The sequence below is a fragment of the Protopterus annectens genome, chromosome 12.part0 (genome assembly GCF_019279795.1).
Source record: "Protopterus annectens isolate FY-2018-M chromosome 12.part0, PAN1.0, whole genome shotgun sequence".
Classification (NCBI taxonomy): Eukaryota; Metazoa; Chordata; order Ceratodontiformes; family Protopteridae; genus Protopterus; species Protopterus annectens.
In genome coordinates this window covers 256285002-256300577 of record NC_056746.1, presented here as the reverse complement: position 1 = coordinate 256300577, position 15576 = coordinate 256285002, and the positions used below count along the sequence as shown (strand labels likewise).

At 37.4% G+C, this 15576-nt stretch overlaps 1 protein-coding gene across 1 annotated transcript; it reads right to left on the bottom strand.

The window, feature by feature from the left end:
* Positions 1-8584: 8584 nt before the first annotated feature.
* Positions 8585-11453, bottom strand: LOC122816490 (noggin-2-like). The gene has a single exon (XM_044089321.1). The coding sequence runs from the start codon at positions 10023-10025 to the stop codon at positions 9339-9341; it is 687 nt and encodes a 228-aa protein (XP_043945256.1). The 5' UTR covers positions 10026-11453; the 3' UTR covers positions 8585-9338.
* Between the last annotated feature and the right edge of the window lie 4123 nt (positions 11454-15576).

Genomic DNA, 15576 nt, shown 5'->3' with positions numbered 1-15576 from the left:
ATAAACAGAAAAATACAGATGTGTCCAGTCTATCCACATAAGAGGACATAAGCTTAAGAACACTACCTTTTGTGAATCAGTACTGTATCTTTTCTTCTTGTAAAATATTTTTAAATTGTGAGCTCCATGTCATGTTAATGTATATTCCAAAACTAGTCAAATAAATTAATATACTGTTGCAAAAAATATATCCTTAATTTCTGATACCATAGCAGAAATGACTGCTCCATTTATCTATTTTAGCCTGGTGTAGTCAGTGTTCCCTGAAATCCACATTTAAATCAGTTACCATCACTAAGTTTGTTTCCTGAGAAATATTCTACAATCATGTGTTATTTAACATATAGCTATATATTTGGTTATAGTCCCTCATATCTGTCACTACGGAATTCCAGATTGCTCTCCTTTACCAGTACATGAAATTTATTTAGATAATATAGAATTTTATGACACGCTTTAAGAATTCATATAGCTGTAACCTTCATATGCATGTGGAGAACATGCACATTTAATTGGCTGTTAGTGGCAAGATATTTCTTTGCACTGTAACTGCTTCTAAGATTTTTGTAATCATTCAGTTATAAAAGCAACTTGTCAGACTGTATCTGATTTATTTATTATATGTAGTTTATGTTATTTATTTAAACAGGTAAGTCTAATGGTCACTAGTGCTACTTTTAAAATGTGACCTACAAGCACTGTCTAGTTAAGTGACTTGCTAATAGTAACACACTTTGCAAACAGAACTTGAAGGAGTCAAATCAGTGATTAGGCTGTTTAGCACTTTAGAGCCTTAAATCTGTAATCTAAACTGCCAGACAGCTGCCAGTGTTGTAGTCCACATTGAAAAACGAACTTAAATGAACAGGTCTTGTGGAAGAACAACATATATGGTACAGGTTATATATCAGTAGACTGGTGAATGTGCCGTATCCATATGTCATATGGTCAGCTAATTATTTGTAAATGTCCATTCCATTGACAGGGAAAAAGAAACACCCTCATACCTCCATCAGTGCAGAAGACCTCTGAAATGATACCATGGACCATGGAAAGGAACATCTTGGAAAATTAACTGTGATTGCTGACACAACTCTTGATTCTGTGACCATCTGCTAACATGCAGCCTTTCCATAAGAGCACAGATAACTTGTTCAGCACCAAACCCTTTATAGGCAAGTTTACAAATGGTGTTAACCTCTCCTCTTATCTGTATGCCAGGCACTGATCCAGGATAGGTAAGCAAGTATTGAGTTTCAACAATTATGTAAACATCTTCAGCTAGAAGATGACTATTGAAATGGGTAGAAAGTTTTAGCAGTTGTCCACACATATCCATAAACTGACAGACAGACATTTACATATACATCTATATATATGATATATATCTCATTCTTTTTCTTTCTTTTTTTAATACAGTAATTCTATTTATTTATTGCATACTAAAATTAATATATTTTCATTTAAGTGTAATTCCAGTCACTTCCTTATGTGCAATATCACCCAATCTCACCTCTGTGTATAGTGTACTTTTCATGTGTTAATTATCTAGTAGTCAGTGTTGTCCAATGCAATAAATAGTGTACAAGCATGTGCGACAGCTACTTAGATATTTAGTTTTGTACTATAATTGTTGTTTATTCTTATGTCTGTCTTTTTGTGTTTGTTCTTCTCCTGTAAAAGAGCTGACACTCGAAATTTTGTTTTGGTAGTACTTGTGTTTCCTAAATGACAAAGAGCAACAAAAGATAAAAACACATATTTGGAATAAAAAAATAAGCATTGATTATCTCCTACTAATCATTTAAAATTATGTCAGCAGTGAACTAGTTACACTGTGTGTCATATGAAGAATGATTTGTGGACTCAACAGTCCTTGAGGAAGAGAAAGAATGTAATGAATGTGACAGTGACTGAGTAACTCCTTAATATATAATTAAAAACAAAGAAAAAAACAAAACAAAACAAAAAAAAAAAAACAACAAGGAAACTGAAATTGCAGAGAAGAACTTTCAGAGCAGATTTGCTGAAACATGTTTTCCTTCGTACAGTGGTAGATAACATGGAACTATAAGTCTTAGCCACTGGGGTGTATCAGCTGCAATGGGCAGAAAAGAAATTAACATTTTTGAAGAGCATAACAAAAATAACAGTCTATATCTTTCCTGTTTGTGCACCATGTGGTACATCGGGCAACAAGCATGTTTCATCACTCGTTATTTCTGTAGCAATTACCCTAAAGCTTCATATCGTCCAAGGAATCATGACTTTATACCTTGTTCAGCAACAGGAGCAGAAGTCATCAGTAAAATGTCATCGCAATGTCAGTCCTGAATGCTTTCATGCTGATAGTGCTAGTGTGCTGTTAGTATTTCTAAATCTTTATTACCTAGTATCTCTGTATCAAATACTAATCAGTCCTAGTGTTTCAGACCTGATCTATATTTTATGAGCACAACTTATCATTATTCATATTCTGTTTCACAAGCTCATATTTTACTACAATAATATCCGATCTTTTCACTTATAGCAGTGCGTATGTAAATAAAGATACATGTAGACAAAAAAGTTAAATGTAAACTTTGACTGAGTAACTTAAGATAATCTTGTTAAATAATTGTTACATTTTATATTTAATGCATTGGTTTGTTGGTTACATTTTGAAGTGCTGATTGAGGTTTGACACTTTTTATTTGATTAGTTACTATTAATGTGTGTCAAGATTTTGTCTGTTATGTAAGTATGTAGCTTTTATATTTGTATTTTACTTTAACGTATTCTGCCTATGCCAAACTGCCTTTGCAAGGTAATTGTATGACAGTAAGCTACACAATACAAAACTACAGATACATTTTGAGTTGCCATTCAACCTATGCTGTGTATTTTGAAGAAGACTGATGAAACAGAGCAGACAGAGAAATCATACAGGTCCTGAGAGAATACATGAACTGTACCCACAGAACATGCTACTGATAAAGCCCGGACATGCCGTGTGTGTGCGCGTGTGTGTGTGTGTGTGTGTGTGTGTGTGTGTGTGTGTGTGTGAGTGTATTCACTCAGGGCATGGAATATGAATCAAATTTCAGTATGCTGTTTAATTTACTGATGCTGTTACAAAACCTTATAGACTCATCATGCAATGAGGTATTCCATTCATTCTGGGATTATTCTATGAATCCATTATTTGAGCATTTCTGTATCTCATTTTTAACTGCTTGGCTTTGAGATTTAGGTAGTCAGTATAGTATCAAATTTACTTTCTAACCAGGTACAGTTTCTGTATTGTGTTGGATTAAACTCTTCTACTAGGCAAATGTGAAAATATGTCTGCTGAGCCATATCTCTCAACTGTCCAGATTTTTGCAGAATGTCCAGATTTTTGCCTCATATTGTTGGTCTGTTCCTCATAAAATTTGTGATTTTCTGGTAAATCACTGTGATGATCTGGTGATTGGGGTTAGTTAATAATGAAAAAAATTGTGTTTCAGACTTTAAATCCTTAAGAAAAATGCGTGTTAATACAAACACTGTTATTCTAGCAACTTTCTAATTTTATAAAAACAATATTTAAAATCTGTCCCTATTTTTGGGCCTTTGTCACCCCCTTTTTGTCAGGCTTTGTCCAGATTTCTAGCGCTGAGAGGTTGAGATGTATGGTCTGCTGTTAAATTCTCTTCCTCTTGTTTCTGAGACACTGATAGTGTGTCATCCATTTTAAATGCAGGACATTCTAAGGGCTGTCACTCCCTCTGCAAACATGCTTACTACAGAAGCTTCATTTTCTCTCTGAGGCTTCATAACATTTATATTGTATGGCTGTTCTGTCTTTTCCTAGTTGTCTCTCTCTAATATGATTTCCTTATGTACTATCCTCCTTCTTTCACTATTATATTATAATTTGAAATTATCTTTTAAACAAAATATTTGTCCTGCTATTTCTTATGCATTTCAAACTGTGCCTGAAATTGGTCAGTCTTGATCAGTGATCTAACCCGGCAAATAAATATAAAATAAATAAATAAATAAATAAACACACACACACACACACACACACACACACACACACACACACACACACACACACACATGCACACATCTCACTCAACACCTATCTCACATATATTGAATTCTGTCTGCATGACACAGCCACTCAGATACAGGCATGTATTTCAAAGTATTAAAACTAGACACATACTCAAACATATACATATATATATATATATATATATATATATATATATATATATATTATATACATACACACACCATGCATACATGCGCACATGCATGTGTGCACACGCACACACACAAATACATATATATGTATGTATACTCATTTGTGCTTCATTAAAATATATGAATGTACAGTTCAGCCCCTTGGCTCAAGGTAGGGTATTCACCTGCAATACTGGTAACCCAGGATCAATCAGCAATCTGGGAAGCTGTACAGCTGGCTAGGGAAGGCTAAGCTTGAATGACCGATGGAGAGCTTGCCTTTTTCCTGGGGAAGGAGTCAGTCCTTTGTAACAGTGAGCTACTCTATAGTGGAGGCTGTAGAACAGCATTAATGTCACAAGCAAATGTGCTTATTGAGATGGAAGGCTGATGTTAACACTTCATGACATGGAATGTGCATGGGTGTGTGCTTACATCATTGTTAACACGTCATGACAAGGAATGTGCCTGGGTGTGTGCTTACATCATTGTTAACACGTCATGACAAGGAATGTGCCTGGGTGTGTGCTTACATCATTAACATGTCATGATAAGGAATGTGCATGGGTGTGTGCTTACATCATTGTTAACACGTCATGACAAGGAATGTGCCTGGATTTGTGCTTACATCATTGTTAACACGTCATGACAAGGAATGTGCCTGGGTGTGTGCTTACATCTTTGTTAACACATCATGACAAGGAATGTGCATGGGTGTGTGCTTACATCATTGCATGTCTGCCTCTCAGATGAAGACTGTCAAGGCATAAAGAAAATCCCAGCAGTTAGGACAGATGATGCTGGCACCCATTTCTTCTACCTACTTCCCCAAAGATAGACAGTTGCTCCATCAGCTGTGTTGCAGATTGGCAAACCTGGTCCAGGGGGGTAAGCCTGTCAGTTTAAACAGGGGCTAGGAGTGTGGGGGATGAGAGGCATTGGTACTAACCATTTGGCATGATGGCTGAGTGGAAAAAAAAATATGAAAACACAAAATATCCAAAGAAAATGTTTTTATGTTATTGCAGCAACAGTTTTATAAATAAAGTTTTTTAAGTAAATCTGGGACAAACTAGTTTGAGATACCATTTTTGGCCAAATGTCATCAATAGTTCATGAATGCCATTCACTTAAAAAAAAGATGCAAAGCTGTGGACTGAACATTGATAACAACTCGATTTGGGTATATATTTTCTAGATGTATGCTGTCGCCTCCAGCAGTGTTTGCTTTTAAAGTGTTAGGTTTATTCTGAGGTATTTGGGATATCTGTATTCTTATCCCATATCCCTAGTTTTACAGTCTGTCACCTTGTGACCTAGACCACAGTAATAACTCAGGGATGTACCTTGGTTTTGGACAGCACCAGCTGCCTGGAGATCTATGCACCATGCGGGCGTAGCTATTTCAAGTTGTGTTTGAAATGTATTACCTAACTTTTTTGAACCTACAATATTCATTTATGAATATATATATATTTAAATATCCCTTAAAGCACTGTGTTACTCAGAACGTTATACCTCAGACTGTGTATAGCTTTCTTATACTTTCACCAAATTTCTGCAGGTGACCAGACAGCTGGAAACATGGAGTTCAACTGAAAAAATAACACATTCATAACAAGAATGGAAAGCTTCAGTCTGTTGTTCTACAGTCATTGCTAACTGTATCGTTTCTTGACCAACAGTGAGCTGTATCCCAAAAGCAGTGCGACCAGGAACATATAGTGCCAGAGCTTTTACATCTGTGATGATCAAATAGTTTGCATACATGTCATAGATGCATTGCTATACCGCAAACTTTTAAAGTATATAGATGAGTGAGCAAAAATATTAAACCTGAAAGGCTTCTGTTTTGCCATATTCTTCCCACATTTTAGTACTTAATAACACTAAAGAGAAATAGGAAAGTAACATTTCTTGAGAAATCTCAAGAAATGTTATTTTCCTATTTCTCTTTAGCATTATTTTCTGTACTTGAAAAGTGTAGATGCTAACTAAAGCTGCCTTTTTGGTATCAACTCTGCTCCAGTCTTTTCTTTTCTTTTTATGGATTTATTTTTCAAGGTTTCTGATTTTTGAATAGGTGTTGTCAGAAGCCACAGCATTATATGGAAAACTGCAGTAGCTGTAATGCGACTTATAAGACATTCAGGCCAGAAAGGGTTAAGCCTTGGCAGGCTTCTTCCACTTTAAATGTTTCATCCTGCTCTGTCAAGAAGGGGGGGGGTGGCTTTGTGGCGCCTCTGAGTCAAGAGGGGCTTCCAGTACTCTGGAGAGCTGGCCATGCAAGCAAAGGGAAAGGGGTGCGGGATTCCCTCCCACTGCTGGCACCCTGCCCTTTCTGTCTCTGATTTTTTTTTTTCTTTAAGGCATCTTTGAAATGAAAAAGCACACACAGCAACTGAGGACAGTTAATCAGAAGTTGTAGAACTCTGCAGGAGAAAGGGAAAATAGAAGGCTTTCAATGAGTTGTAGCTTTATATTGCAGCTTACGTGGAGCTAGGAATTTAAGTAAACATTTTTCAGCCCTGCATGGCATGTAAAGGGGCATCACAATTCAGAAAGAAAAAATAATCAGACAGGATAAATCCCAATATATGTATTATATATGTATATATACATACACACACACACACACACACACACACACACACACACACACACACACACACACACACATATATATATATATATATATATATATATATATATATATATATATATATATATATATATATATATATATATATATATATATATATATATATGTATGTATAAATAATATTTCCTAACACAATAAATGTGATATAATCCTGAGGAAATCTGAAATAGGTTGAATGTGGGAAGCTTACATCAGCCAGATATCACCAAATCCATGTCCTGTGTGCTAGAATTCTACATACACAGTTCCTCTGCGAGAGTTTTTCTTTCTTCCATGCAATATTCCCTCATTAAAAGTTAGTTTACAACTACATTCAGACCCCTTCCTCTCCCCTCCCTACAATGTTAAAAAGATTCTCAGCATTCCTTGTGTTGCAAAGCTGTAAAACATGTTTGCAGAGCAAATAACCTGTGTTTCTCTTCACTCGCTACCAGAAAGTCTTGCAATGGTAGAATTAAACAGTAAGATATATTTCACAGAGTGTACACAGTTTGCAGTATATCTATCACATTCTCATGGGTGCAGTTCCAGGTTTTATATATTTGGTTAACTTTCTTTGATGGATAGAAGAGATGAGTACATTTTGCTGCATTTACAGACAGCAGAAAATGTTGCATACTGTCACACACAGAAGAGAAAATGTAGTATAGGGCATGTGCATTAACTCAATAAATTGTGAATTTGTCATTATCAGTTTTTTCCCCATACTAGAGTAACACATATATACAGAAAAAAGTGTAGACTAACTCCATATAAGTTTGCAGTGGTGTGAAAGGATGTAGCATTTCGCAGACAAGACAATCTTGTGAAAGGTGTAGAAGTAACATTGCTGCCAGTCTTTCACTGTGCAGAAACAAGTCAGTGACTCTGCTGAACTCCCCCTACACAGATATGCAAAAGCACGCACGGACATTACACATTCTAAAATTATCCGTGAATAAATAGAAGTATAATGGGTATACAAAATGGCTATTAACTAAAATTAGCTATATCTGGAGGTTCTTCTTTTCAAACTGCAATGAAACTCTATCATACCTACCTTTTAGTTTCTACTCAGAAACTTGATGCAGACGTGCTTTCATATGTATATCTGTGCGCGCGCGCACACGCACACACACACACACACACACACACACACACACACACACACACACACACACACACACACACACACATTATATTTTAAAACGGCACTACTTTTTCTTCTCTCTGTAGTTTTATGGAGATCTATAAGTGCATTCTCTTTTCAAAATAAGAAAGAGCTTTATTTAACTCTTTCCATTAACAGGTCCCTAGCATCATAAGACACAAGCAGATAACATATGTAAGTACAAAAATAAACAGCATTCTGACCCAAAAAAGAAAGTGTTCTAAGGGGGGAGGAATCCCCATATCTACTAGAAAGTGATATCCATTTCCGCTTTTCTTACATTGTGATGCTGATAAATCTGCAAAGGGATTTTTTTTATTAAACCCCCCCCCCCCAAAAAAAAAAAACACATTGTTGCTGTCCTTCTCTTTCATCCAAAACACAACCCTTTCTGTCATGCTAATTAGCATGTTTAAGTAAAAGGTATCACATAATTGACTCCTTTAGTCATCCAGGTCTATGAAGCCTCCAGTTTCACTACCACAATGGGTTAATCAGTGCCGTTTTGTTTAGTGAAAGCTAATTTTGCCTACTGTAGGTGACTCTCAAAGAACAGATTGTTTCAAATACAGTTTTTATTGCTAAAAATGTTTCACTGTTCTATTTACACCAATATGTGGGTTTGTTTAGAAATATTCAAGTAAACATTTCCAATAGTCTCTCGTATATTTTCTAGATTCTTTTATCTATACACAAACATTAAAATAAATAAATTGTACATGTATCTTTAATTTCCACAGTACTATATGTATTCCAATGACAAATGAGACTGAATTCACTCAATAAAATTTCCACCTGATATTTTCCATTACTTATTAATAATAATAATTATTATACAAAAACAAAACTCTAGGCAGCATTGCGAGTTAGTTTTCATGTCCATCAAGTCAGTAAATAAATCATTTATAGGGGGATAATGTCACATACAAACTTACACACACTCATTCATTCATTTGCACTCACAATAATATATCTCAACATTCACAGAGGATAAACTAATTTTTGCTAAGTGAAATGCCACTCCCCCTTAGTTAGAAGTGCTTTAGATTCCATGTGTTTCAGTGTGTTCTGGATTGCAGGGTTTTAGTCTTGTGTCCTCACAAAGAGAATGTAATAAAAAAAGGAAAAATAGCTGTATATGTACACTGATGCAAAAGCTAAAACGTATAAAAATAAGATTCTCACTACAGTGGCTAGAACTTTTCTAGGTCACACTGTGGTGTATATCTGCGCTAGATTTATTGTTATTTAGAAAAGTCTACAGTGCAAGACACGTTTCCCCTCCCTTCCCACTCAGTTCAGCTCCTTCCCTCAGCAGGAACATTTACATTCTGATATAATGGGGTACTGCATTGGTATCCAGGTACAGTACTTCTGTTTTACCCATCCTTGGCAGTACCACCTCAGCAAGGTCTTGTTCACGGACTTGGAGGGCTTACAGTACATGCCCTCAGGGAAGGAGCATGACTTTTCACTGAAGCAGTTCCCTTCCTTGATGTAACGGGGCCAAAACCTCTGCCCCAGGTCCTTCCAGGTATACACTACAGGGCAATAGGTAGAAGCCCAAATCCACTGCAAGAATTTCCTTCTGGCCTTTTTGCCCAGAGTAAGCCGCATGCCATATGGTGTCACAGAGAGGTCATGCTTCTTCAAGTCTGGTGATAGTGGAGGGGGTTTGAATCTGGAATATTGTGGGTCTTGGGTAGACAAGTTCACTTTTTCAGGGGATGCCACTGACATGAAATTAGGGTCAAAGTGACTACCCAGTTTTTTCCGCAGAGTCCTTTCGTCTAGGTCTTGTTCTTTGGGATCGTATTCTGGGTCTGGATGCTCGATGATTTCCTTCACAGGCAGGTTGTCACTGGGAGATGGTCGCAGTCTCAAGTAAGGCTGGCAAACACCTCGATGAGGAATCAAAACCAAGCAGCTGCAGAACAAAAAGATGTGTGACAGTCCCATGTTGCAAATGCATACATATATACACATACATGTATACATGTATGTATATATGTATGTATATTTATAGCTAGTTATTTTTTCAGCCAGCACTATGCAGTCACAGTGAAACAATTCATATATATTAAAGCTCAATAAAGAACTCTTCCTTTTAATAGCTAGACAAGGATCAGAACGTCCAGAGGTTCTCTTTTTGGAGGATCTTCGGACTCAGTGCTTGCTTCTCAGGAGTTTACTCCAGCAAGCAGTGTAGCAGCCAGTTTAAAAAGTTCCCAAAGAATTAATACATTGCCAAGAACATCTTCTCCAAGTTTCGTTATTTTACTCTTTTTCTCCAAAATTCACATTGGACCACTGGTGGTTACCATGGTGACAGCGTTACTCAAAGCTACGACAAATTGTCTAGACTAGATGACAGTTTGTTGAGTGAAACGGCAGCTTAGGAAGTGGCAATTAAAAAAAAAACTTTAAAAAGGGAGTCACAGAAAACACATCCAACGTTACTATCTCCTGGTAAGCGAAAAATGAAGAGTCACATCAACCCCTTGCATTTTATAGCAAATAAGGACATTTGCAGATATTGTCCAGGATAACAACACACACACATATATATATATATATATATATATGTATGTATATATATATATATATATATATAGAGAGAGAGAGAGAGAGTCCATACGAAAATGCTGGAAAGTGTCTTGTATTCACTTGTTGCTGCACTGTTTCATTTACACAGAAAATTCCAGGTGATGGTATTCTCAAGGCAGTCTTTAGTATAGCAGGGGAAATGACAGCACAGATTCTAGAGAAAAAAGGAATATCAGAAATGCACAAACTTCAGAAAAAATCCAAGTGCTACTTCTTTTAAATGTTGTAAAATCCCCATCTATAAATAAAACATGCATGTGTGTGTGTCTGTGAACAAATCGGAATTCCTTTACTAAGCTTATTTTGCTGGTGATTCCTCCAACGCATGTCCCTTATAACATACTATGTTCCACTGTCAGCTCTAACATCTCCCTGCACCAAGTTTTGGACACTGCTTGAATCAAGTCTCTGGTCACCTTTTGCATGTGGTTGACGTCTCTTGCTGCATTTTAGGCTGAGGAAATCTGTTCATGTTACCACACTAGGCAAATCTGATGCACTTTTTTGGCTCCTGTTCTTCAGTGAACTGTCTGATTTGTCCAGTTCAGTTATGCACCGCTGAAGTGTTTATGTACAATATCCAGCCCAGGTCGATTTGCCACTGGAACATGACTAGCTTGCAGTCGGCTTCTTGTAGAGCAGCCTGTTCAGTCACTAAGTATAGCAGCCCCTGGGGGAGGTGTGTGTGTGTTTCTTGTCTCAGTTTGCTATTGCAGTAGCTGCTTTCACTTAAGCTCCCGGTCTTCTCTCAATTTTTCCTTCTCTCAGACTCACTGGTTTTGCACACTCTGTTGAGGTCTGGTCTGGATCCCAAGTTAAATATCCCCCTCTGATGGAATAGGGTGTCAGCAAGAACTGCCCACTAATCTGTCACTTTACCAAACTCCCTGATTGACAGGCGTGTCCTTGAAATGTTTCTGGGTCCTAGTGCTCCTGCAGTAACGAGTCTGACTTATGCATTCCTGTTATAGAAACTCATCCCTACATGCATACCACTTTATTACAAAAGCTGCAGACTTTGTAATGTAAAAAGTTTAATAACTGCTTATTTTAATGGTGTATATGTTGATTCAAAAGGTATGCATACCACACGATAAAACACACTCCATCTGTTTTTACTAGCAGTTGTCACATGCCTTGGCAGTAACAAGCTCTCCACCTCTGTGGTAACAGTACTTCGTTTCTCAGACACAACAAGTTTGGATTTCATCTGCCGTAGTCATTTTAAAAGCCAAGATAGTGACAGCACTTTGTTCGTCAACATGGCTTTAAATCCCAACACTAGCAACTTACAACTTTAATACTGTCATACACTGAATTTCACAAATGTAAACTAAGCTGTAAATTAAGAAGCAAATGAATCCTTCCTAAATACTTAGGTTCAAATACCACCTCGGAGAGTCCAGAATCAGTTTGTACAAAATAGCCTTAGGAAAAGAAATTAATTAAGATACTTTGGATGTGCAGGTATCAAAAAGTCACATCAGAAATTGAATTCTGAACCTGATGCTTTACAGTGCTTGAAGCACGGCTGCTGGGTAACTCTAGAAGATGCAAAAGAATGAATCTGCCATATGATTTACAGTGGCCAATAAATTGCAAATGTGCTGCACGACAACAGTGATGTATTTTTCATCAGCATACTTTACAGAGGTACACACAAGTCTTAAGGGAACATTACTGAGGAAAAGAAAGCAAAGTTATTTAATAAAAGGGCATATTTGAAAAGGTGTGAAGGAAGAAAGTGCAGTGATATGCCTGTGGCAAAACAAGGTTGCTGACCAGAAGGTAGAAAAGAAGAAAAAAGCTGTCCATAAAATGTTCATTAACATTGTGGGTACTGCAAACTATGGGAGAGTACAAAGAGGTGTAATACTGGCACAAACAGACAGTAAGCTTACATGCAGTAACACAGGACTCATGCATAAGCACTACAGCAAATTATGAACTAAAATTATGAAAAAAATTATCAATATGGAAGAAGGAGCTCTAAGGGGAAATACAAATGGACTCGGGCTGCAATAAAAGGAAAAGAAAAAAATGGTATAATTTGAAAGTATTACCATGGAAGACTTTGGCTAGAAATACATCGGCAAAGAATTAGAGAAGACACACACACACATGCACGCACGCATGCAAACACACACACACACACACACACACACACACACACACACACACACACACACACACACACACACACGCATGCATGCACACACACACACACACACACACACACACACACACACACACACACACACACGCATGCATGCACATGCACACACACACACACACACACACACACACACACACACACACACACACACACACACACACACACACACACACACACACACACACACACACACACACACACACACACACACACACACACACACACACACACACACACACACACACACACACACACACACACACACACACACACACACACACACACACACACACACACACACACACACACACACACACACACACACACACACACACACACACACACACACACACACACACACACACACACACACACACACACACACACACACACACACACACACACACACACACACACACACACACACACACACACACACACACACACACACACACACACACACACACACACACACACACACACACACACACACACACACACACACACACACACACACACACACACACACACACACTCAGGATTAATGCAACATTTGTAATGTTTGTATTATTGGTAGTGCTCAATGTAATTAAAACAGGAAAGAATGCAGGGAAAAGGCAGTACAGGCTTTAGAAGGAATAAGTGTGAGGCTTTTTTTTTACAGCACAGGAAAAAATAATAAGAAGCAACATAGTGAGATCTGAAAAGGAAGAAGGCAGTGTCACTTAAGTGGATCAAATGTACTGAAAAAGACTGTAACACTGGGCAATACTAAAGGGCAGCGGTTTGGCAAACATCTTCACAATTTACACCCAAGGCACATCCTGAAACACTGGATGCAGCAATTGCTGTTACAGTTCAGAGGCATATCACTAGGAAGAAGGCCCTTTCACCCAGCACATATGACTATGACATAGTATTGGTACATGTAGATTTGAATGACTTGGCATGAAAAACACTGACAGATATGCAGAGAGACATGTTGGGACTCTCTGCGCATGTCACAAATGCAAGCAACACTCAGATCCTGAGCAGAGTTCTTACTTCTCCAAGAATGATGCCTAGGTACAAGAAAAGACAACTGGCTTCAATAATTGACTAAACAGTTGGTGTCATTCCAGGTGGGATCTAATATATGTCAGTATAGAATGAGGTGCTTGACAGCCCTACATGATTTGTCAAGGATGGTCTTCAGCTCTTATTCCAGGGTTTCTGCATACTGACTAAAACCTTTGCTGCCCCTATAGTGCCTTTTTAGGGAGAGTCTATCTGATGGATATCCAAAAGTAACTAACATAGCAAATCCAAACCATGATCACATTAATGCAGCTCTGTTCAATGTCAGAAGTCTCAACACAATTCCTGCCTTGAGGCTCCCCTGCATGTGGAGTACGTCTGCATATCTGTAATTAATGAAACGTTGTTTAAATGTTCAGAAAGCACTCACATCAAACTGAGAATTTTGCTCCTACCATGGTTCGGACCCAGTGGCAACTGTGGTGGCATCTTCATATTTGTTAGGGACTATATCATCTCTATGCAGATCCTCAGGGGCCTACAAACAGAGATCATTGAGCTACAAATCACACTAACCAAAGCCAGCTATCACTTCATAGCCTGTGACAGGACACCCTCTATGCCCCCTGATAGTCATGTAAAGTTAATAGAAGTAGTCGATGGGGTCTACTTCAGATAATCGAAGTTTCAGAACTTTGAACATCATATGGCTAATGACCATATGATTGAAGTTTTGAAACACTGAACATCAAATAAAATAAAAAATAAAAACAAAAATTTTTCTTTCACATTTTTGCAGGGGGGCAAGTCCCCTTGACCCCCCACACTCCCTACTAATTGAATATACCAACTCTGAGATTGCACTACCATGAGGTAGACAGTAAATTTCTCATTGCTTTCTGTACTACGATCTCCATTCAGAATGCTCGAAGTTTCAAAACTTCGATCATATGGACGTCAGCCATATGATGTTCGAAGTTCTGAAACTTTGATCATTTGAAGTAGACCCAATCAATGAACTCCCTATAAACAAAAACAGCAAAAGAACTCCATTATTTTGGGAGCTGTTAACTAGCCATCAATAAACTGGAGCACCTCTATCTCAAATGTAGGATAAGTGGGGGATTAAGTGTATCTTGAGCCACAGGCTGTTTGTAAACCATGGGCTTGCTGCACACATTTTTTGGGACCATGCATACATACGTGTTCTTTTGGATTCATCTTCTTATTTATTTTAAATCATATTTCTAGTTTAATGCAACAATATTTGTTAGAGTGTGTTTACATTTTTAGTCTGAAATTTTTTTCAGTAAGCAGTGAAAAAATATATTAGCCAATATTGAGAAATGTACCCATTTCTGAACATATCAACCATAAAAGCCAACTCAAACTGCTATCATTCTAATCCACCAATATCCTTACTCATTAATTGATTACACTTTGTGTACACATTACATGTCTGATTGTGATAAAATGGTCACACTAAAAGTATTCCAATTTGCTTTGCACAAATATGCACTAGCCCTGCAAAGACAGACTAATGACGCTTTAACTTTATCAACTCAGCAGTGACAGTCATTTTTATCCATATACGTCACTCAGACACAAAAATTATATTTACATTGTTGACTGCATCCTTCTAATATGTCTTTGTCAATAATATTAATAATAATACTAATAATAATAATAACCAAAGTATCATTTCAAATTTTACACAAAGAGACCGCAGCCATAGTAACATATTCTAAC